Source organism: Carassius carassius, chromosome 39, assembly GCF_963082965.1.
Source record: "Carassius carassius chromosome 39, fCarCar2.1, whole genome shotgun sequence".
In the NCBI taxonomy this organism is placed as follows: domain Eukaryota; kingdom Metazoa; phylum Chordata; class Actinopteri; order Cypriniformes; family Cyprinidae; genus Carassius; species Carassius carassius.
Window position 1 is genome coordinate 20,442,599 of NC_081793.1, and position 26,010 is coordinate 20,468,608.

Here is a 26,010-nt window from a genome sequence, read left to right on the forward strand (position 1 = left end):
AAATTAAACATTTTAGGTATGCCATTGTGTATTTTCTTTTTCCTTTTTGCTGATTTGCATATTCATTGTTGCAATGTCTGATTCACCTCAGTTTCATTGATTTTTTTTATTTTTATAAAAAAAAAAAAAAAAAATTAATACAAATAAAAATACTTCTAGAACCAAAAAAGTGGACAGTCAGGTTGGGCTCTATTATGGCAATTAGTTCATTATTAAGGTAGTATTTGATCACAGAGCACAGAATAACAACCTGCCGTCCCAGATCAATGTTCTCACTGAAGCAGATCCCAGCATAATCCATAACTGACCAATCAGATGGAGAAATCATGCAAAGAGTAATCAGGGCGGTTAACCTTGGGAGCTCAGGAGGGGGTAACACACCTCAACACACTCTTATCTGAAAAAATCACCCTCATCCTCATCTGATCTTTCGTGTGGATTAAGTACCTCAATGCCTGACGTCCCACGCAAGCAGCAAGAGAAAGTTTGATGGGAGGGCAAACTTCATATGGAAAGGCATTTGAAGAAAAAAAAAACTGGAAAAAAAGAAAGAAAAATCTACACTTACATGTGCAGTTGGAGCTGCATATTTTTGCCTGTGTGGCAAACTGCTGGTTTAGTTAAAGACTGTAGTTAAAACAGCCACAGAGAAGAGCATGGCTCAGTGAGAAAAGGCAGAGCACAGGCCGAGTCTCTCTATTTAGGCCCTTGGCCACAGTGGGCATTTAATAAGAGAGAATGTTATGTTTTGGGAAATCTAATTTGAGGCTCTTGTTTGTTTTCCTGGCCTTATTTTGAAAAAGCAGAAAATTTTTTACGCCTCTTGCTCTCTTGAGACGAGACCGTCAATTGTGAGCTTCTAAAAGAAAGTCTTTATAAACTAAAGCCCTGAAAATGTTTAAGCGTTCAATAAAACCACACTTTTCTGAGCCCTACATTAAATTAGGGACATAATTAATCACAAGGTTATTTTAAGCATATGCACGCATACGGTCCTATTCAGATTCTCCACGAAAATATTAGCCGCCATCCTCTGCCTAATTGAGACTTATTCCCTTCAGGGAGGGAGAGGAGGTCACTCGGGCGTTAATTAATCCTGGTATTTAAAAAGAAAATGACATTCATTAACAGGGACTGGAGAGAAATAAGATTATTTACATGCTGATAATCTGGACGGTTTCTTCACTGTTTCTTTAATGTTACGGAACTACCTCTGCGGAGAGGATAAGAATAATCACACCTCCTGTCTGAACAGATGGAGCTGTGGCCATACGCGCCTGTTACGATGTCCTTCATCTTCTCCTTATCTGCCATCACCGCCACTAAAGACTGATGTTATACACTCAAGTATATAAATACATGCAGACAGAGCTGATCCAAATGATGCTAGCAATAAATTAGTGAACTGATACAGCCGCAACAGTCATTTAACTATGCAAATTAAATGAATAGTACAATGAGATAAACTAAACAGCCATGTTGCTTAAAAACCCATTTTATTCCTCATGACAAAACATTGCCATAACGACAGAAAGGTCTTTGTGTGACCTCTTGCTCTCGTTCACACACACACACATAGACGTCGCCCACACACAGACGGTTAACAATGAATTTGTTAAGACTGCCTAAGCTTCTGCAAGGAGCCGGGAATTAAATAACAGTGGATTTATTGTGCATCGGCAGACTAGTAACAATGGTGCGGGCCACCTAATCAAGATATCGGATCTTTTCTGAGAATTCAAACTAAAAGTATAAACCAAACGGTTGACGGAAGGAGAGTGTGTGTCCAATTTGAATTGTGTTTCGCTGAAACGCGTTTCTTTTCGCCACCGCATTTACCTGCAGACACAAGGGCAGAGGTTAAACCTTTAACTGCAGTATTACTGGAAACAAAGCGATCTCATTGAAAAGTTGTTTTGTATTGACGTACACTGTCCGGAGGGTGACGCAGACTTTTCACCTGTGCTCCATTTGTAGGTATGATTAATGCCCTGGGTTAATCTTGGCTCCTATAGATGGCTTATTTCCAGGTTACGATCAAACAGTGCGCTGACAGGCATTTCAGGAAAGAGCGAAAGAGACGGGCCAAATCAGCCTCTCTCTCTTTCTGTGTCAGTCGGAGAGAGTCAGCTCTGACAGTGTCAGAGGTAGTTTCAAAGACAGGGCCGCCTCATGTCAGGCCGCCACAAAGAGAGATAAAACACAAGCCGACGTGCGCTTCATTTAGGTCCATTCATTAAGCTTTTATGTACTAACCCTCCAGTGGGAATGGATATGGAAGTGAAGTTGAAGATGCCATTTTTCTTGCTTCCTTTCAGTGAGTTATAGATCACTTGGATATGACTGAGTAGGACATTGTGGGACCAGTGGTTCATATATATATTTATGAATTCTGACTTCTGACATCTGCAGTATGTTTCTTTCATTTTGCTCTGTCTGTTCTGGTTCACTCAAGTAAATCTTTCCTTTTTGCTTAAGTACCAGAATGAGCTGCTTGGAAAGAGAAGTTTAGATTTAAGAGGAATGAATGAAATAAGCAAAATGCACAAGCCATTTTGCATAAGCACTGAGCAATGCCATTGCTGAAAACTGCAGATTTATTGAATAATGGCTCTGCATTTATGTATGCTATGTGTATACAAGTATGGCCTTGTTTGACATAAGTCCAATTCCTGTGGTACTAGATTCCCTAGAGGAAGTCAAGTAAAGTTATTTACAGATATACTTTGTGGTTTTGATCCTGCCTGCATCTAATTTCTTTGTGTTTACCTACCATTTTCAGCTAACACAGGGATTGTCTGATAAATCAATTCACATTAAAATGGTAGCAACTGTGATTGTAGTACACTACTTTTTCACAGCACTTTTCTATTTTAACCTACATCAAACACTGTAACTAAAGTTACATTCCTTGTTAGACATTTTTGTTTCTTTCTGGGTAAAATAATAGAACTGCTAGCATCCCATTTGATGTAAAGATAAAATAAAGTACAATAATAATAAAAAATATCAATAAGGAGAGTGTGATTATGTTTAATATACTGATATACCTTTATTTATTTATTTATTTAAATACAGAAGAATTTTAATAATGGCCATAACACAGAAATATGTATTGGCCCTATCGGTATCTGCCAGCATTTTATAAGCAGTGCATCTATAACATAAACATGTCATTTTTATTTTAGTGGATTTTGTGATGCACACATCCGTAGCAGATTACTTTACGTAAAACCCAAACCTCAAAAGACACCCTTGCTTTAGCAAAAACTAGAGTTCCCATTCCCATCTGAATCAGTATATCAAAGAATAGCCTGTGTTTCTAAACTGTAACTCAAACGTCATTTGGAAAACTAAAAGCATCTAAACACTCAAACACAAATAAAGTGCCAAATGTATGTCAGCCCCACATGACCTCAGCCCTCAAGTTGTGTTAGGCAACAGGTCACAGCACGTGAAAACTGAGACTGGGGCCATTGTTTTACCTGCCACTGATCTTTGTCCTACTAAGTACAATGATTAAGGTATTAAACCTGTGGAAATGCGACAAAAGGATGCGCAGACATACAGGAACATGTGTCTAGGCCCACATCAGCCCCGCAGGGTACAGTGCGAGGTTCGAGACAGAGAGAGCCTGGCCGGTGACCAATTTCGACGCAACGAACGGGGTATCAGGTGACGGCCACCGATGGCCCTGCCACCTCAACTCCAGCCCAGAGCACCCTGGTATCTCCTCCCATAGATCCGCTTACACGGCCCAGACAAAAGAGCCACACAAAGACCCAGCCAAGCTCAGGTGAGAGAAAACTCTGCCGGATCATTGAGTTACTTGTATTCAATACACCCTCTCCAGGCTGGTGCGCGTTTACAAGCACTTACTCTGGAGACTCGATGATAGACGCAGTGGCTAAGTAGTATTAGATGAGCAGCAAGCAGTTACAGCCATGGATACCTTACATGACTTACAATAGCTATGGTTTTGAGTGACAGTGATGACATTGGTCGTGAGACTCGTGTTGTTTCTCTTGCCTGTGCCGGTTCAGCAGGATTTTTCCAAGTCAAAACCTCCCTGCGCTGATAAAAATGGCTGTGCACCATCCATCCTGACCTCTTCGAATCCAAATCGTTCTACTTATCAGCAAGATCAAAGACGCTCACCACTGATGTACATTTAACCTTACCCAGGTCTTTCCAGATTATGTCTAAATATTAATGATAATAAAGTCTCACACCCTTCCTGTGTCAGCCAATTACACCAAGTATTGATCTGCGACTCTCTTGGCCAATTAAAATACAGCCGTCGTAATGTGTTTAGGCACTTCAAAGGAAAGCATCATTGATTTGTTTCTGGATCTTAGTGTTTACCATTAGCAGAAGGGGAAAAGGAGAAAACATTTTATACAGCAGGTTGGAGAGGAAGTACTCAGGCCCAGATGCTAGTTCGGCTCAATACTGTCAACTCCTTCCTGCTCACTTAAAGAAAACCTAGACTCGACCACCAACACATCAAACAGCGTAAGAAAGATGAGGCTGGACAATCTAAGCAGTTAACAAAATGGGCTTTCCAAGGTTTAAATTCAGATCTTTTTATGAAATATGGAGCAAATAAATATCCAGCATATAAATAAAACAACCTCTGATGCAAAAAGGATTTTTTGGCCTGGATCAATGTAAGCGAATGATTTTTTATGTAAAATATATGTTTTTAAATCTGCAATAAAGACATCAACTCATTAATTTGAATGTATTTTACTATATATATTTTTTTAAATATATAATTTACAAATGTCAATTTCGTCATAATATACGACAAATATTTCCGGCTGCTTTATGTCAAATATATCAGGAAAATATTGCCAGTGATGTCCCTTATTTGTAAGTCTATTTGGATGTAAGTGTCTCCTAAATGAATACATGCAAATGAATGAATGAATGAATGAATGAATGTTTTAAAATGGATGTCAATCTTCCAATCTTGTCTTCTGGTTCTTTAAATCAAATCAGCACCAGCAGTCAACTGTAACAAGCAGAATACACATTCATTACCATGTCCTGTGGCTAAACACTAATAGTGCTGGGGGCCAACAAAAATTCTCTCAGTCAAGAGGTGGTGTTGGAAATCTCCAGCGTAAATTTGTACTCGTTCTTTTAAAGTTCTTTTGAAATCAATGTGCTCCTTTTTCACTTCTGTGTTATTTCCACTTACTTTCTCATAGCTCTATAAAAGACCTCAAAGCTAACAGTCATGGACTAAAAGCCACAGAAGTCCAATTTTGATTCATGGGGTCTTTAAATTAAATAATAGATAGATACTCCACAGGGTAGACCGAAGATGCAAAACAATGCCCTGCGTCTAGGGCCATTATATGCTGGTCTGTGAGTCTCTCACTGTTGCAGGCTTGCAGTGGACTTGTCCTCACTGCTCTCTTTGTATTGGCCTGTGAGGAAGGGTCATCACAAAGACCTCGTTCAGAGGACCACAATGCAGTGCAACTTTGCGGCGTAGCCTTGGTCTGCTCATCATCTAGGCACAGCTAGTGTGAGCTTATTGAGTTGAGGAGAGACCCTGGTCCCACAGAGATAAACGTCACAAAGAAGCCACAACTAAACAAAACAACTGAAGACACAACAACAAGGAAAACAACTCAAGAGCGGAGGAACAAGATGAATAGGAACATTGAAGGTTACAATATACCAATGCGGAAAAACAGGAGGGTAAAGTTCCATGGAGTGAATAAAGGAAGTTTTAAAGTGGGCACAAGCGGCGCTGATTGGTGCTGGTAAGATGGGTCAACACTTCCAGTGTCAGAACTACAATGAGGTGTCCAGAGTAAAGAGAGTTGAAGAGAGCACACTAATAATCCATCCATTGATTGATTACTGGCAGGAGACAATGTGTGCCGCTTTCACTCTGGATGGGAGTCCAAGGCTGGGGCATCTAGTGTGATAATAACCAAAACACACACTCAAGCATTACTACTTGACAAAAAAGAATAGCACAGAGTGAAAGCAAAATAAACCAAAGGTTGATGCCCAAAGACTACAATATTACATACACAGACAGACATACTACACAAATACCCGTTAAGATTTTTTTTTAATTAAATCTATGATATCTACGAAGATAAAAGTCTTGTTTATGAAAAGGCATTAGCAATGTCCATAATGCATTCTTAATGATTTCATAATAACTTCTTGTGGTAAAAAGGAATTGAGATTGCAATTCAATTGTAGTTGAGGTATTAAACAAGATTCCAATTCGACTTTAAATGTGATGATATCTTCGAAAAGAAACTTAAATAAATACAGGTTTCATTTTTAAGGACAAAACTTATGGGCCTTAAGGTAGACATAACAAGAAAGAATGAATGATAGAATCACAGACAAAATAGACAATAGACGGATAGATAGAATGGCAGAACGACAGATAGACAGATAGAAAGAATGAGTTCTTTTCTCGAATAACATGCACAATATAGCCAAGAACATGTATTTAGAAAGTAAATAGTGTCTATTCTGCTTTGACTGATGAGACAGAACATTAAGGCAAAACAAAATGTCCCTTTAGACTTTAGATTCTCATATTATGTTTGTTCTTGGGACGCCTTGCATTTGCTCTGTGCTTCATGCGCTACTAAAAGCTATAATGAAAGATTTGTGAAAGAAAAGCAGTGTTTAAGATGGTTTATGTGAAGCCTAAAATGCTTGACCACAGGGCAGTTTTTAGACAGGACTTTAAGCATCCACATCTTATTAAATAAAGCCTAAGTCCACCAGCGAGGCTGGCTTAAAACGCAGGCACAGAACCTCTCTCTGTCTGCCATTCATTCAAGCAAACAGTCTGGCAATGTCAGAAAAATGTCTCTAGAAAGTGCATGCTCACATGAGTGTGATGAGCAGGTATGGACTCAGGTCAGCTGAGGTTTGGGTTTTGAATCCCGTCAGCAAATAGGCTGGGAAAGTGACACGGGTCTGCCAGGCCAATGCGGCTAATGTCCTGACAACCTCCTCATAACTTCTTGACAAGTTAGCCCTGGCGCCATCATTGCTGACTCTTCCTGAGTACTGGCGAGCAGACAGGAAGCTTAGTCGTAACCAAACAAACAGTGAAATACACAAACGGACTGACCGGGTCACCAGAGAACTTCTGGATGGATATGCATGTGAACAAACCAAAATTTCTACTCTTCAGCTTAACGTACCGAGCACACAAACATGCACACACAAACACTCAGCTGTGAATGATCATTTGAGAGAGAGAGAGAGAGATGCTGGCAACTGAATTGGGGAGGATATTTAATTACAGAGCTCTTGTGAATGAAGGCCATTCCTTTGCGAATGTGTGAGTGTGCGTGTCACTGGCCATGTCAACGTAATTACACTTAGCCTCTGGATTTAAGAGGAGGACAGAACAGAATGTTTGTATGACCTCACTCGGTGTCAACAAAATGCCACAGTGTCCAATCCAGCACTTACTCTGGTCATTACAACCATAGAATAATTTAAAGCTCAGCCAAATCAGCTCATAAGAAGCTTACAACCATCACATTCACTTTCATGCTGTATTTCCATGTAAGTAATGCTAATACAAGCACAGAAAATGCGAAAATTCTGTATTCATCTTTTTCTGTCATTGTCCAAGCTAATATAAAACAACATTTTTGTTCCATAAAATGTCAATGCCACTTTTTAAACCTAATTTACTTCCATAATGTAACATATTGCCATTTCCCCTCAAAAAAGCTGGCACCAATTTTGTTATGTGCATTATTATTATTTATTTTAATAATAATAAATATACCATTGTTCAATGTTATTCTAATTTAATAACATTTGTAATATATAAACTAATGTTAATTTATACAACTTAAAAATGTGTATGCAGAAATTAACATTAACATAGATGAATAAATGCTGTAAAAGTGTTGCTCATTAAGTTCATAAAAAGCTAATGCATTAGCTAATATTCAAAAATTGAACTGAATCGTACTGTGAAGTGACACATGCACTAATAAGACCAGGAACACATTTTGAAGAAAGTAAATAGGAAACATTTAGATATCGTGTAGATTTTCAACTTAAATGATTTTGCTTTTGTTCCAAAATTATATTAGGAGTGAAGCTTGAGTAAACCAAATCAATAACACTAAAATCACAAAATAACCTGGATTAAAGACTGAAGCACTTAGTAAATCCCTGTGGAGGATCTTGCAAAAGAGCCTTTTCAATTTGGGAGTAGGCGCAGCTATGGGCGAGAGGTGTGATCCAGGAAGATAGGTAACGACAGGGTGCTGTTGACCCTGGAGGTGCAAACAAACGTGGGTGTTGCCGGTGGAGGCTGCCAGCTCCTGAACAAGCGAGTAAGCTCCGCTGTCAAAGTGGAGAAAGGAGGAGAGCAGTTGATTGTGGAGTCCTGGTCTCCAGTTGGCATAAGGCCTGGTGTAAGCACCAGAACCAGCCGACTCTTCAACCCAGACACTCAGCCAAGGGCTAGCACACACTGCCAGCTGGGAAGATACCCTACTCTAAACAAACAAAAGCCCACAGGCCACAGACCTGTCATTAGCCTGTGCCAGGATACAACGCCTGTAATTACAACTGACTCAGGATCAGTACGCATTCATAGAACGCCAAGACAAGCAGAAAGCAAAAAGACAGGATTTTCATACTTTACAAAGATTAATACTTCAAAGGAAAATACCTTATGTCAGGGCTTCCCAGATTGTTTAAGCTATACTGTATACAGTGTAAAATTTATTAAAGATTATTTTCCAAGTTAATTGTGTAATGCATAATTTTGTGTATTTATTTATTATTGCAACACTTCATTAAATTGGATTAAACTGATCAAAAGTGACATTAAAGACATCTATAATTACAAAAAATATTTCCATTTCAAATAAATGCAGTTCTTCCAACTTTCAATTCATCATCAAATAAAAAAATAAAAAAGAATCTGAAGTATTATGTAACACTGAAGACTGGACTAATAATTGAAAATTATAAAAATATAGTAGCTACTGAAAATTCAGCTTTGTCATTACAGGAATAAATTATATATTCAAATTTATTCAAAATGTTTAAAATGTTATTTCAAATTGTAATACAATTTCATTGTAGTACTGTTTTTACGGTATTTGGATCAAATAAATGACCTTTCAAAAACATTTTTAAAAATCCTAGATATTTAATATAATTAATACAAATTTTACAATTCTCAATATTGCAATTGTATTCTTATCATTTTATATAAAATATGTATATATTAATATATCAAATAATATATAATTTATACATTGTGTATATATATATATATATATATATATATATATATAAAAGAAAATTTAATGAAATTACATTTGACACCCATTAAAGCAAGGCCCATTAAGGAAAAGTAATCCTTCTTTGCACATCTTTGAAAATCGCTTATGTTAGCAATCTTCTTATGTTACTATTTTATATCCCACAAAACAGAAAGGCTGCAAGAATGCATTAAAAAATAATAATAATACAAAAATAAACATAAAACATTTTTAGCCAGTTCCTGCTCAACAGCACGTGCTAAAGCATTAGTATCTGCGTGGACCACTTTCCATAATCCAATAGTATTAGGAGGGCATTTCTCAGTGGTCATGCTTGAACAATTTGTGGAGTAAAAAAAGTCCAATGAGTGAGTTGTTTAGAGAGGTCATCATTGCATTACCCAAAATGCATCCAGCCCTCCCTGAGTATTTGGTATCTTGCTTTTTAAGTGCAGGGAAAAGGTCAGAATCCTTTAGAAATGTCCTGAAAACAACTGATTGTATCAGCTACCAAATCAACAGTCCTGAGTTCAGATCAGCACGAGGCAGCATTAAAGAAAAGTGTTACCACAGTCCATCTGAACTCAAACAGTAGACTTTTTTTTCATAACTTATCTCTGACCTATCAAGTACACTTTCCTGCCAGTTAAAACGACTACAGGGACGTCAAACTTCACAAGTTGTTCAAACCGAACATCAGTAGTACAGTTGGTAAAAGCTGTAATGACACACTCCAAGTCCCCGTCAACAGACTGCCTCGTAGAGATGTTGAAAGCAACCTTGCTTTAGTTCTTCCAAAGACAAAAAGACAGCTTTTGGAGACAAAGATAACACATAAGAGCCATAAGCTGTCAGTCAAAGACAGTGAAGCCTTTTTTTAAAGCTACCATTAGGTAATTATGCAACAAAAGCTGAACAACAGCCTTAATGAGCATATGAGGTGAGCAATAAAGTCCTTACATGCCTCAGGGCCTTCAGCGTGAGCTCTCTCGCTCTCTCCAAAACAAAACACGTGCATACAAACATTCACACGCTAAACCTGTCACCCACTGACACAGAGATTTTTATCAATTCACTTATTAATTTAAACACAAACAAATTAATTGGACCAGTGAAGGAAGGCGGGGAGGGGGTGGGGGTCTGGATGAGAAAATATGAAAGACAAAAAAACAAAAAAGTCTGAAACCTTATGCAGGGTTGAAATGAAGTATATGCATATGTAGCAGCTATGCCTCTTTCTCTAGAAGACTGAATGTGAAAAGTCACTAGCTCTGCTTGTTCACCTTTGCCTTGACATCGTCCTACTGTTCATTTCAAAAACAATACTTGTGCAGGATGCTGCAGTGCCAGGGGAGTTTTGTCCAATGCGAAAAGTGAGACTGCTCAGTGCCTGCTCAAAAAAATTCATGAGAAATTAACCAACAGTTCAAAACATGGGATGAAATAATAGGGTGAATTCATTCATCCTACTATCCAATTTTATTCATCCTAATGAGTAATGAGAAAACTAAATGGCAATTTTCTCACAGGCATATATATATATATATATATATATATATATATATATATACATACACTATACACACACACACACACACACACACACACACACACATAAATAGAGATATTTATATTGTCAAAAGGCGGAAAAACCTTGAGATCACACAACAGGCATATAACAGAAGGATAGGGTCCAATTCCTTATAAAAAATTTCCAGTATAGCTGCTATTAAGCATTATGATGGGCTCTAAATAAAATCAGAGAGGAGAGCCAAACACCAAAAAAGAAAAGAATGAAAATATATACCTTGTCTTTTCCTTATTACTTTACATCTTGACGGATGCTCAAACTGACCCAAAAACAATTAATAGGTTTGCTTTGTATTACTTACCTCAACAGAGATAAACTAACTTAAACTCTCTCTCTCTCACACACACACACACACACACACACACACACACACACACACACACACACACACACACACACACACACACACACACACACTGTTTCAGCTTCACTAAACCAGACAGAAAATATCCTCACTCTCACCATGTATTAGAGCAGAAAACATAACAGAGGGCAAAAAACTTGGTCGTCATGACGAATGTCTTCCTGCTTGTCAATCAAAAAGTTCCCGAGGAAGTTTTCATTGAAGGTAGGTAGCTGATGCCTGTCTCAGTCCCCACAGGACAATCACAGGACCCTGTGCAGCGACAGCCACCCGACACCAGATCAAACGCCATGCTGCCCTTGGAATGACACTGCAGCCACTTCAAGAGGGGACGCAGTCACTGATCTCAGAGCAGTGCAGCTAACACCCTGACGAGCAATACCTTTACGAGGTCGGAAACGACAGAGGAGGAGAAGCCCGTCACTCCAATGTCATAAACAGTGACCCCACCGAGTTTAATCATTGGAAAAGTGGAAAAGATCGACTGATGTAAAGGTTTGAAGCATTCAGTCATCACAACATCATAAAAAAAATTGTATAAACATTATTGTTGTATCAATTACTACAGCCATGGTTTCCATCTCTGGGGTCTGAGGACCATACATACACACACATACATTTTAAATATACATACACATATTTTAAAATATATATTTAGATGACAGGAAAGTCTGAGTGAGGGGTCCTTGAGTCAGAAAAGACTGGCTCCTGTCCTATACTGTTATTTCCTTCCCTAAAATGGAGGCTAAATAAAAGGTGCCTGCTAGTGTAATGGAGGGGACGTATCAATGTGAACTTTTCTCTCTTTCAGACTGATGTAGCCCTAATGTAAAAACTTATCACTTAACATGTCAGTCTTGAGTTTGTTTGCAGCCCAAACATGTGTGTGCTTTCCAAAGCAGGCAATCAGCACACACTAATAGGAGTAGGAAAGACACACAGTTTAAGTGTCACCGTTACCCATGATGGTCTCAGCAGTGGGTAATGAGGCTGAGGTGTGTGTGTGTGCCACAGGGGTTTATCCGGAGGCCTGTCAACTCCCTGGCAGCCTGCTGCACATACACACTCACACATTCACACACTCTTCATTTAGATGCTCATGAAACTTTACAGCTTTACACATTGACAGTATAAACACAAATACACACATGCACACTATGGAGCCATCAGTACTCATTTATCGAATATAAAAGTAGCATGCACAACATCCAGAGAGCATCTCTTCCCATGAAACTTGCTCATTTGAATCACTGTTTTAAAACAAAAACATAAATCTGATGCATGATACTAACATTGTGACAAGTTAGACCAGTAGTGGTCTACTGATGTAAGGACAAGGTTGATAAACACTCCAATACTATGGTATGGTACTCAAACCTTTTAATAGTTCTTTAGCTATGAAAAAACTACTAATAGGATGACTAACGAAACAAGTAGAAGCTAAAGCACACAAGTTCTTCTTAAATATACACTATCATTCAAATGTTTGTGGTAAGATTTTTTTTTCCTGAAAGAAATTAATACTTATTTAAGAAGAATACATTCAGTTGATTAAAAGCAACAGTAAAGAGAGTCCATCAGTCACGGTGTTTGACAGAAACAGAGGTCTTAAAAAGGTCAGTTGTGAAAAGTGCATTCATATACATTTTTTATATTTATACATACACATACACACATTCAACAGTGACATTTGAATAGCTAAGACTATGTTAACTCCAGACACCTGAACTGAAATGTTGTGACACACAAGATGCTCAGAGTATCTGCTGTCCAAAATAAACCTGACACGCAGCATTCCTGAAGGGTACAAAACACCCCAGCGTCTAAAAGGCCTGAGCCAAAGCTTTGACCAGGAGAGAAACAAGATACTCATTTACAGTAGTAAATCTTGCAGATGCGCGTCACCACGCTCCATGACACACAAACGTACCTGTATCAACGCCACTTCACATTAATTCGGTTTTGGCACTCCATATCTGAGTGTATGGAACAAGTAAACTATTAAGAACACAAACATATTGTAAATGAACATGGTTTTGTTAACCTTTTCCACAACCATATGCAAAAAATACAAATAAATACATAAATAAAACTAATAATAATAAATTCCACCAAACACTAAAGCATCATTAAGGTTAGAAGTTTCAATAAATCTCAAAAATGTTCAGTGGGGTTCAAATCTGGGCCTTGTGCAGCTATTCAAGTTCTTCCACACCACACTCAGTAAATTATTTCTTTACGGACATCAATTTGCACATGGAGCATGGTCATGTGGAGCAGAAACGGGATCTTCCCAAACTGTCGCCAAAAAACTCGAAGCACAGAATTCCCTTAAATGTCATTACACACAGCTGCGGTACAATCTTTACTGGAACTAAGATGCCTAGCAAACACTAAAAACAACCCCACGACTATACCACCGAACACCTGGTACTCAGGTAGCATTCTCATAGTATCAGCCAAACCAACATTCATGGTGGTGAAAAATGGTTTCCAGGGGCAGCGTGATTCATACAATTCCAGCCGATGACAAATGCAGAACACTGAGCTCGCCACAGCTGCTCAAAAAGGAAACCAGAGAAATGCTGGGAAAGTAGCGCCCACAGGGAAAACAGCAAAACAGATGCACTAAACCAGTGGTTCCCAACCTTTTTCAACTCGCGGCCCACACAACCAAACACGTATGTTTGTGTGGCCCACTACAAAAAAAAATTAACTGACCCTGCTATTGTTGGGTTAATAACTTAGTACTCAGAAGCTAGATTGTTAACTGTCTTTATTGAATGAACTGGCAATGAACAGAAAATAACTTGGGCTGGCACTGCCTGGTACAACTGCTGTTGTTTTGTAGCATATGCAGCAAAAATATCTAAGATAAATTGGCAGTTTATTCTTAAACCAATCATTGAGCTTGAATAGTGGAAGCATAGTGATTATTTGATTATATATATGAAATGATGTTATTATGTTATGACATTTTTACACATATGAACAATATAATTATTTATTTTAATAGTAATTGGCGGCCCACCTGCAATACCACCGCGACCCACTAGGGGACCGCGGCCCACAGGTTGAAAACCACTGCACTAAACACTTGACTGTAAGGGACTGTTCACACCAACAACTTACAATAACTATATTAGCAGCACCCATACCAAAGCTTGGTAGCATTTATTATACTTGGTACCAAATTTTCCACCCTGTTAGGTTTGTAGAATGTGCAACTAACAGGGTGGAAATTCTAACAGAATAAATAGTATTTAGTGTATATAGCAAATACATATAGTCATCTGAACAGATAATCGTTTTTCCCACCATGATTGATTGTGATAAGGAACCACATAGCTATTTTTTTATATCTGGATTATAATTATAATTTTTTTATTTTTTGATATCATTTTGAAACAATATTATGTAGGTGCAGCAAACATTACAGATGGGAAACCATGCAGGACAATGATGGAAAGCTTGTCCACCATTAACAAACCTGTTAACACTGGTGTTCCACCCTGTTATGCTCATTTCCACCCTGTTAGACAAGTCATTTTAAATAATAATTTCATAGCAACTAGAGATAAGACCGATATGGGTTTTTCTATAGCCGATGGCCGATATGTGCTGCCGAGTTTTCCCCTTCATTTGCATGCTAAAATGTCACACTAATAATAAGTGGATGAACAACATTTCTAAACTTACAGACATCCCAACCTGCAAAAAGTCATTTCAGGGAGGTACCCCCCCCCCCCCCCCCCCAAAAGGAAGGAAATACATCTCAGCTGTAGTCACCTTCTCAGTGAGACTTTGCCTATCTGAATGGGAGAACTGAGATATATTGGAGCAGCCTTCCCTGCGCTTAGCCTCCCTAACATGTTATAAGTTTATTATAAGCACATGCTGCAGTTGACATCTGTTGCTTTAAATGCTCAAGCTATTTCAAGGAACAGTTCACCCAAAAATTAATACTCAGATGGAGATTTACAGTAAATTAGTTTATTTCTTAATCGATTTGAAGAAAATTAGCAAAACATTACTTGCTCACCAATGGATCTTCTGTAATTAATGGCTGCTGTCAGAATGGGAGTTCAAACAGCTGATTAAAACCTCACAATAATCCGGAAGTAATCTATACAACTAAACATCAATTAACATCTTGTGAAGTGAAATGTTGAGTGAGTCCTCTATCCATAATATTGCTTTCTCCAGTGAAAAAGTCTGAATCAGCTGTTTGGATTCTCATTCTGACGGCACCCATTCACTGCAGTGAGTAAATTATGTGATTTTTCCAAATATGTTTCAACAAAGACACAAATTGTCATTATAACAATGTCATTATCAATAGAGATGTGATGTGGACTTCCCTATTCTCATAATTATAATTATTATTGAAACTTCATAGTTATAATTACAGTTATCATGTTTGGTGTAAACGACTTTTAAAAGTAGAAAAAGAATATCAGCACTTCTTATAAAGGTTAGTCTGGAAAGGCAAACACACCTCACTTGTACAATTGGTAAGATTACGACTTTGCCACACAAGCTTTGTACTTCCTTAAGCCTATATCAGCCTTTCATTATGATTTTGACAGCAGATCTCGATGTCAAAGAATTTCATACTTGAGCAAAACTATACGCCAAACTGGTGGTAAGAGTTTGTTTGCAAGACTGGGAGTTTATGTGTGGGAGAAAGAGAGCCGTGCCCCCGTCACTTCTCCACCCTGCTCCCTCGGCTCCAGCATCTTAACGAGGCTTTTCCCCTCTCTTTGCAGAACGAGGGAGAAGCCAAATAAATAAAAGAATAAAAGGCAAGCGAGAAGAGGGAAAACACACACTGAACTATAATTTGTTATATCTTTCAGCTCCAATTAAAAATAATATCAAATCTTTTTGTTCAACTTCATAACAAGACTTCAAGAGGGCCCCCAAGACTCTTTCTATTTGCATCCCTCAACAGCCCACTGGTGCTCCTGAATCACATTAATTATATGACCTACATAGCACGTCGTTAATATTCCAAGCTGGGAAAGGAACTGGGAGCCAATACGGTGGAAGTCTAAATTTGGAGATCTTCAGGACATCAGAGCTCCCGCTTTTCTGGGGTTCACGCTTTGATCTCCTCCCTCTTGACATTGTTTGCAAATGTCTGTTTAATGGGACTGGCAAACACCAGAATACAGCCACATTCGCCCTCCCTCCCCTGCTCTCTCGTCTGTTATCACGCTGATGATGACTCTCAGAAAGTCGAAACAAAGGGAGATGGAGAGAAAAATCAAGAAAGAGAGAGAGGTGACACTGTGGCTCACCTCTCACAATACCATGTCTACTGATCTAATCGCTGCTGGGATCAGAGCGCTTAGTGACAGAGAAGTGTTACAGCTGTTCAGGATGTACAAAGTCGGAGCTACTCTGCTTCACACGTAATGCGTTGTGAATATGAATATTTAATAAGGGGGGGGGCACTCCTGTTGTTTGCACATTAACGCACAATACCCAAGGTAAGTGTGCATGTTCACACCCTGAGACGCAAAGGACCTGATGTCTTCATCAGTGTCCAGCTGTACTGTGGTCTTCTTCAGAAGATCGAGGCCTGGCTCCTCTAAGCTGGGCCATGAATATGAAGCTGTTCTGCGGTACGGGGCTTGGTTATGTTTTCTGTCTGATATGTCTGCCCCATTCCCATTTCAAAGGGAGGTCCACCCAGGGGTTTGACGTTTTGATCTGCCTGGTGACTGACTCGACCACCAGCATGCAGTATCAGGCCCCTGGTCTCCGTGGAAGGCAAGGAAGGCTGATCAGGAGCTCTGCGCTGGGCAGTGATCCCAACACTACCCCTGGTATCTTGCTCTCTAGCTCTCTGTCCACATCTGCAGGAGGCCTTTAACCATACTCTAGCTCTGAAGCCATTAGGACACCATCGCAACCATTTTGAGGTTAAAGACCCTTTCACAAAGTCTGCACAAAATATATTATTCTAAAATGAAACAATGGCTCTCTTTAGACCTGACCTTAAGGTGCATTTAAAAAATATAGTTCACCTAAAAATGAAGATTCTGTCATTATTTACTCCCTTTCATATCGTCTCAAAGCTATAAAATTGATTTCTTCTGTTGAACATAATATTTGTTTGTTATTTTGTTCACAAAAAACTGCTTTGTTTCTAACATTGTTCAAAATACCTTATTTTGTGTTCCACAGAAAGAAAGTCATAATGGTTTGAAATGATCAGGGGGAGCAAATGATAGCAGAATTTTTATTTTTGGGTGAACTAAAAACATGATTGCACTTAAAAAAAAACATAAAAAACTGGTATAAATGCACCCAAGATGGGGCTGTTGGTGAACTATCTCTTTAAAACATCAATACAGGTACGGATCCAGTGCAGAAACTGTCAGCACTAGAAAGGACCTGTTTTCAGTTTCAAATCTTATTAATGCATACAAAACTACCAAACTACTTTCAATTGTAAGTTTGTATGTCTAAGAACTTCTAATGCAAGGTCACATTGCTCATGCAGCTTCAGCCCTCCTCCCAGGCTGCTTTGAAAGCTCAATTGAGTCCAGTAACTTGTGTATTAAACAATCCGTCATCAAGGCAAATGTTTTAATTGGTATGATTATTCTTTAATAATATTATGATTTCTTTAAGCGGGCATCACCATTAAAAGTTAATGAGATGAGTATGACCATGGCAATATAATTAAAGCCCTTGGGAGTTTCTGAAGCTGACCATTAATAATTTAGTGTGAGCTGGAGCATGAGACGGCCCAGCTCAGTAGTCTTAGTGCTTAGGGAGAAAGAGAGAACAAGAGGATTGAGAAAATAAAACTGCTTTGTCTGTCATGATATGAGTTTACTTTGATTAAGGGCTGAATTACCAGACTATCAGAGATGTGCCACTGTTAAATCCCTCTGTTAAATACCTTTTGGGATACGCATCACTTATTTGATACCAGTGTATTATAAACAGAATTGTTTGAACTCTGGAAAGTCTGGGATGAGAACAGGAGCTGTGCTCAAAATGCATGCAGTGTCCTCTGAGCGGAAGTATCACGGAGTACACATATTTGGAGTCGTCCTCACCCACACAGTGCTCTCCACTCAGGGTAAACATCTGGTGCAGCGCGGGTCTCTCTGTCTCCATCTTACAACAATATTTATCTCAGCAGGCTAATGCTCTGTCCTCAACTCACAGCTGAGAGCCTGTGAACCTCACCATGACAAACACAACCTGGAGTAAGTAAGTGTGTGTACAAAGGCCAACGCAGATAATCAGGATACGCAGCACTGCAGGCAGTCAAGATCACCTCGCTTTCATTTGAATTACCCTCACATCTGTGCCCAGCGCAAGCAAATAATTAAATCATACTGTACAGCCATTTGAGAAAAACACAAATCCAAAAGCCATTGACCCTGAGAAATGACACTGCAGATTTTTAAAAAGCATATTTTTACATTGTATGAAGAAAATGAGTGCTGCTTGTACAAAACTTGTTGCTGTCATGAAAGATCTTATTCCTCTTCTTCAAAGCCTAATTAAAAAACAACAACAAAAAGCATTATTGTGATAACCTGTCCTTAACAAAACTATAATATTTATATGTTGACCAAATATTGTCTAATCATAACAAACCATATATCTTAAAAAGCTCATTTATTCAGTGTTCAGATAATGTTTAAATCTCAATTAAAAAAAAAGACACTTAAGACTGGTTTTGTGGTCCAGGCTTTCTCTCTCTCTCTCTCTCTCTCTCTCACACACACACACACACACACACACACACACACACCACACACACACACACACACACACACACGCACACACGCACACACACACACACACACACACACACACACACACACACTTATTTATTAAAAAAGCTTGTCTCAACAGTTACGTTAAGCAAAGTTATTAAGGTAAAGTTGTTAACTTGCTAATTAAAAACAAACACATGCAAATGTTTAATTTTAACATTTTTAGCCTCTATAATTAATCTAAATTAAAGTATGTAAATGAATTAAGATATTTTCATGAATTTTCATTTCAGGCACCAAACTGAGTACCTATAAAAAAGAAAAGGATATAATATCATACATAACTTAGTTATTGCTAAGTGGTTGCTAAGGTTCTGGATGGTTGCTAGGTGGAGATTTGCAAGTTAATAGACGGTCCTCTGAAGTCCCTATGATATTCTGGTACATCTTTCAGTATAACTCTATGGGATTTTTTGGTTGTTTTATCATCAGCCAATCAAAAAACTGAGCTCTGATCACTCTGACAAGTAATATTTCACCTTTCCACATCAATCCTCATAATTTAGGGCATCTTGCCTTGGGACACAGCAAAATTTAATATGCAAGATTAGGGTCAGTGCTGTTCTTACTAACTAAAGATAAATCTAAAAAATATTAAAAATGATTGACATTAAATGAAAGCTGAAATAAATATACATATTAGATGTTAAACTTTCATTTCTACAATTTCTAAAGCTAAAACTGTAATAAATATGCATTAAAGCTAAATGGGAATAGTACTAATAAAATAACTAATAAAATACTAATAAAAATGACCAAAACACATAAGTAAAATAACAGACCTTAAACTAAACCTAAACTAAAATTTAAATGTTAATTAAAAATATGAATAAAACACTGTAACAATGTAACACTGGTTAGGGGCTAAAACCAAAGAAGTAATATGTGATGTAGTAAGAGTAATATATTATATATTAAGCTATTAATCAAATGTCCAAAGATTAAGCAAGCATGCAATTACGTAAAAAAAAAAAATCCAGGAAAATTTATGAAAGACAAAAAAACACACCAGAAAAAAAAAAAGAGTAAACCAAAAACATCTATTTGTTGTCTTTGCTACTTTTCTGGTGCAAATGGCTTTGAGATGCAATACAAATTTAATATGTAGGAAGGCTTTATTTGCTCTTTTTCAAACAGAAAGGCAAAACCTAGTTAGGAAGAGAGATCTAGAGGAAGAGAGAGAAGGCCTTACTAGGCAGACGGGAAGAACGGGGGTGCGTTGGGCCTTTATGTAGAAAGGCAGTGAGCTGAAGGGTGACACCGTGTGTGGAAAAAGCTCATAAATCTTGATTTGAGCCGGCCTCACTGCAGCACTACATTGCTTAAATGCTACGTCTGATTTAGTCTTCCCATTAGATGACAGCTGAACTTTAACATTAATATGATAATATTGAAATAAGTGCGTGTTATTTACTTAGATGGAATAAGAGAGAGACAGAGGGAGGTGGGAAGGAATGGAGGATGATGAATGATTTCTGGACAGCTTCTGTGACACTCTGCGGCCGCGGCCCCTCTAATGAGTCTTGACAAAATGGAGACGTATGCAGAAATATCGGTTACAGTCTGCGTCCCCGGCATCTTGCTTTCTCTCTCTGTGTCTCTCCTCCTCTCCCTCTCGCTCGCCGCACACGTCCTGATTGTCTACGACCACTGAAGCATCTATTTCAATTGGCACTTCCTTCCTGGCCCCGGGGTTTTAAATTTAGCTGGTGTCATTTACATATTACTCTTAATCAAAAAAAAGAAGAAAAAAAAAGAAACAAAACCTTGTCGTCACGGTTCAGGAAAGGGTGCATAGGCACTTTATAAAATGGAGATGTGACAGACGTTTAACTGAATTGTGTGTGAGTGAAGGAGAGAGATATGAGGCTGGCAGAGAAAACAACAGTAAGTGGAATAGAGAGAGATATATATAGAGAGAGAGAGAAAGAGAGCAGCTGTGCATAGCTACAGTTATCTCACATCTACCACACAAGGAAAAAAGCCAATATCTCATCAGCCTGCTGATATGAATGATGAGTTCTGCTGTTTAAAGCTGATACTAGACAGAATAGTGGGAGGAACACTAGATCTGCTTTAGGGCAGAAGACAAAAAGAGTTGAAAAAACACATGGAATCTGTGCCTGTAGAAGGCAGAACTCTGAATCTGAACATACGTGATTCATTCAATTATATTGATAAATGCTGATGAAAAAAAATGTACACACACACTATACTGTAAGTAACACACACACACACACACACACACACACACACACACACACACACAAAACCATTTAAAAGATTTTTGAGAAAAATAAATATATACTTATAAATTAATACTTTTATTCAGCAAAGATGCATTAATCAAAAGTAACACTTAAGACTTGTACAGTGAAAGACAAAAGACTATTTAAAAAAGTCTATTTTTATTACAATTTTTTTTTTTACAGTATATTAAGATGCTTTCTGAAGGATAAAGTGACTTAAATACTGATGTATTGATAGCTTAAAATTGTAATATTTTATTTAATATTGTTATAACATTTCACAATATTCCCATTTTTACTGTATGTTTGACCAAATTAATAAAGCCCTGGTGTGCTTAAGAGACTTCTGTTTTTTTGTTTTTATGTGAAAAATCCTACAGACCTCAAACCCAGAATGACAGTGTAGATTTACTATATTGTTTTGAAAGTTCAACATAAAAAAAGAATAAAAGAATAATAATAACAATTATAATACAAATATAGTGCATTTTTAAAACCTATATGAAAATGACAAAAAAAGAGAATGCACAACTGAAAAGTTTAAAGCATAATTATGAAGGCCTATGGGAGTTTCTATGGGAATGCTATATTTTTTAAAACCAGAATTCAACATTTTCCCACATAATAGAAAAATAAAATGTGTATGTGCAGATTCAATGGAAGTCAAATAATGACTAAAACTGATCTGCTACAATATGTTCATTCACATACAACAATGTATTGAGAGGAAGTGGGGTGTTCAGGGCATTTAGATTTTACTGAATTACTAATTACAACACCACATATATTAATACTGTGCAATCGCAGTGCATAACAATAAGTGTGTAAGTTCAGTGTTCATGCAGTGGATGGGTATAGGGCCGCATCCATAGAGGTATCAGAAACGGTCCCTACCTTCCTCTTACCTTCTCAGCATGCTGGTCAGGATCCGAGAGCTTTTGCCCAAGTTAGCGTCCGTTTCTCTCAGCTGTGGGGAAATGAAAATGAAAAGAGAATGTCCACGTTAGAGGTCATGCGAAATTTGTGCTATAAAAATAGGCTTAAAATGATTATAGACTTTAGTTTGTCTATAGCTACAAAATTAACTGTTATTCATCCAGTTTTTACTTCCTTTCATGTCTGTCTGCTGCTACACATTCTTTCTCTTTTAAGTTTATATACACTACAAGTCAAAAGTTTGGATTGCTCTATTCTTTTGTGTCACATGATCCTTTAGAAATGATCATTATTTCAAAATATTTGACTGGTAGTGCATGTTTCAATATATAGGGGGAGGCATAAGTAAAGGCTATCCATCTGGAGATATGTGTGTGTGTGTGTGTGTTTAGGAATGCTGACATTGCTATGGAAGTGAAGCCAGAGCTCTGGCAGCAGTTAGAACTGTGATTCTGGCTGGCCTCCTTGAGAAAGCCTCCTTCTCTGTCCTCTCAGTCAGCAGGGACATGTGTATGTGTATATGTATGTGTGTGTGTGTGTGTGTGTGTGTGTGTGTGTGTGTGTGTGTGTGTGTGTGTGTGTGTGTGTGTGTGTGTGTGTGTGTGTGTGTGTGTGTGTGTGTGTGTGTGTGTGTGTGTGTGTGTGTGTGTGTGTGTGTTAGCGGGCAGGCTCAGGGACAGATGTGGTTTTAGGCGGGTTTGGGTTCTGGCACCACCAACAGCCCAAGAGCTGCCTGATGTCTCTCTCAATGATAGATCTGTCCCACGAGAGCTCCCTCGGCTTTTCTCAAAATCCCTCTCTCTTTCTCTCTCAGGTCAGAGTTGTGCCAACACAAAAACACATGGTGGAGCTCTCTGTGAATTAGGAACCCAAAACAAGACCCACAACAAAAGAGATTACCAGTACAGCAGCTCTAGAGCAGAGTCTGATTACAGACTAGTACAGTAAATGGTCTTGGTAAGATGATTCCCAGTAGCTTGATTCAATGCCTGAATTTAATTGGAAAGAGTTAAAAGTGCCACAGTCACGCAGACCAAAACCCAAATAAAGAAAAATACAATGTACAACAATCGTAGCATAACCAGAAACAGGAATATTTCCAATTTAAAAAACATTATAAGCCTAAATATTTACACTTTATGAAAATTGGTCACGGTATTCATAATCAAAATTTGACTCTTATAATCTTGTGATCTTTTGTTCTCAAATTGATATATAGAAATCTCGACATTTGAAAAAAGCCACTATAAGTAAAAACAGGAACACGTGATGCAGAAACATTTGGACCAATGAGGGCGCAGTTTGCACACATGTGACTTTTATTAACATTTTTAGTCCGTTTTGAAACGTTGCCTTGTCAAAGCTAACCAAGCCAGGAAGATCAAAGAAAAACAGACTATGAAAATGACCAGAACTTTATTTTGTATTTAATGTCTACCATGCAAAAAACATCAGAGTGTCAGAACCATCTTGACATTTGGAAATGCTGCTTTAAGCTAATCATTGTAATATAAATGGCACACAATCTGACCAATGAGGCGGCAGTTTGTTCCCATGTGACAAATTTGTATATCTTTTTGAAATATTACATTATAAATCAAATTTCAGAACAAAATGCAACGCTATAACAATTTAGTCACTGTTTCGGAACAAAGAAACCAAAATATTAAAAGAAAACTACCCCCCTTTTAACGTTTATCATGCAAAACATCCAACTTGGACATCCAACCACCTTGACATTCAGAAATACAACTTTGAGCTAAACACTTAAATATATAAAAGACATGAAAACATTCTGACCAATGGAGCAGCAGTTTGTTCCCATGTGACTTTTGCAAGACAAAATGTAACAATTTAGTCCCCATTTCAGAACAGAGATACCAAACTTTGAATTTAAAACATACCTTAAATGGGATTTTTCCAAGTTGGTGCAGGATAATTTATTTGTCTAAGTGTTAGAGGCCTGTTCATATACACTGAGGATGAGCAATAGTAATAGTGGTGCTTGCAAGGCACTACATCTCTTTTAGTGTTTGTCTGCATCTGTTTGAAAGAGACTGAGTGAACTGATTATTAAGAGACCCTCCAAAAACTCTTTTATGTGCTGTTTCCTTCACTCAAAAAGCAGTTTATTGCTCTTTCAATCTAATGTCTTCGTATCATGCTTTCTTTTCTTTTCTCCTCTCCATTTCTCCTGCCTGGCAAAATGTCTTTAAAGTGTGAGGGCCAGTTAGGGCTCCGGGGAAGGAGAGCTATTCTCCATAGACAGCAGACCTTTGAAAGGAAATGTTTTATTTCCTTTGAAATGAGCTGCCTGCCCAACTGCCATGTTGTGATCTTTAAGCATCCTTCATAAGAAGCCATCAGAGAGGCCCCTGACTGAGCTCTTTATACCAGTCTTCTCGAAAGAAAGAGAGGGTGAGAAAAAGAGAGAGAAGTAAGACTATGACAGCAGACATGGCAGGAACAAACAAAATAGGAGGGATAGACTGAGATATGAAAAGGTAAAAACGATTATACATGCAGAGGATAAAGTAACAAATAAAGGTTGACGTAAGGAGGGGGAAGTAAAAAGAGAGCATGTAGAAAGAAAGCCATTTGATACCTGGTAGGAGGAGTGACACTCAAAAAAAGCTCACAAACAGTCCTCTATATCAACACCTTTTAATCTTACCACGTGACATACTTATGTCTATATTGCTCGGAAGAATATCGATACGGCTGGGTAAAAAAGCTGTATCGATATTCGTATAAAAAAAAAAGATTTTTCCAATACAATTTTTTTTTTTAAATTACAGATATATACTTTATAAAAATAATTAATATGTATATATAAAATCACATTAAAATCACTCATATATATGTGATTTTACATCACACACACACACACACACCGATCTATCTATCTATATATATGTATATATAAACATATATATACACACACACATACATATATATATATATATGTTACACGTAAAAATATATGAATGCCATTGAACAAGATACAAAATATACTATAAGACCATAAAAAAAGACACAAAAAAGAGCCTATTAGATTATAAATTATTAAAATATAGAAATGCAGTTCTTCTAGGGCACCTATATCTACATCTACTAAAGGTTATCTTTACCCTTAATTAATAAAAAGGTAAAAATAGCTAGAAAACTAAAATATGGCACAGAATAGTGAAGTTAGTTCTATGAAAAGGAGCGTAATTTAGTAGAATTCTTAATATATTAATTATTAATACATACATTCTTAAATGTAGTTTAAGTGTCCAAATATATTTTTGAGTCCACTGTAAATCTATATTTCATAAAAAGTATCTTGTGTAATGTAGTCTACACCAGTCTGTAATCAACAGTCCCTTTCGTGACAACCGTCCAGCAAAATCTCACATGTAGCGGAAAGACTTGCAGAGTTATAGCAGCCCGGAAGAACGGAGAACAAATACTTTTTCTGTCCGGAGGCATTTGTGTTGTCCAGCAAAGCCCGTTTTAGACAGTCTTGCATCATGCGTGATCTCACCACATGAGATGGGACAACTTCAAAGGCTTCTTATTGGTGCTGTGCTCTGAGTCAAACATTCTGTGTTCTGTACATTCAATCAATCATTCCAGAAGGCCCGCTGTGCTAATGTATGAGAGGTGCGAGCAGGTGCTAACTGCCTGCACTTGAGTGCGCTCCTGTTCTCTTGTCAAGTGTCTGATCTAAGGGACTTTGTGTCATCCCAAAGAGCCAAGATCTGATCCAGTC

General features: G+C 37.8%; 1 protein-coding gene across 4 annotated transcripts in view; it reads right to left on the reverse strand.

Annotated features, from left to right (window-relative positions):
• LOC132121593 (vesicle transport through interaction with t-SNAREs homolog 1A-like) overlaps positions 1-26,010 on the reverse strand; it is a 130,569-nt gene that overhangs the window by 20,662 nt on the left and 83,897 nt on the right. For 2 of the 4 annotated variants that reach the window (XM_059531151.1, XM_059531150.1), the window contains one exon: positions 22,223-22,284. In XM_059531151.1, the coding sequence (XP_059387134.1) occupies positions 22,223-22,284 (62 nt within the window). Of the gene's footprint in view, positions 1-22,211; positions 22,285-26,010 lie in introns of all 4 variants that reach the window. The other 2 variants (XM_059531153.1, XM_059531152.1) reach the window with 1 other exon arrangement.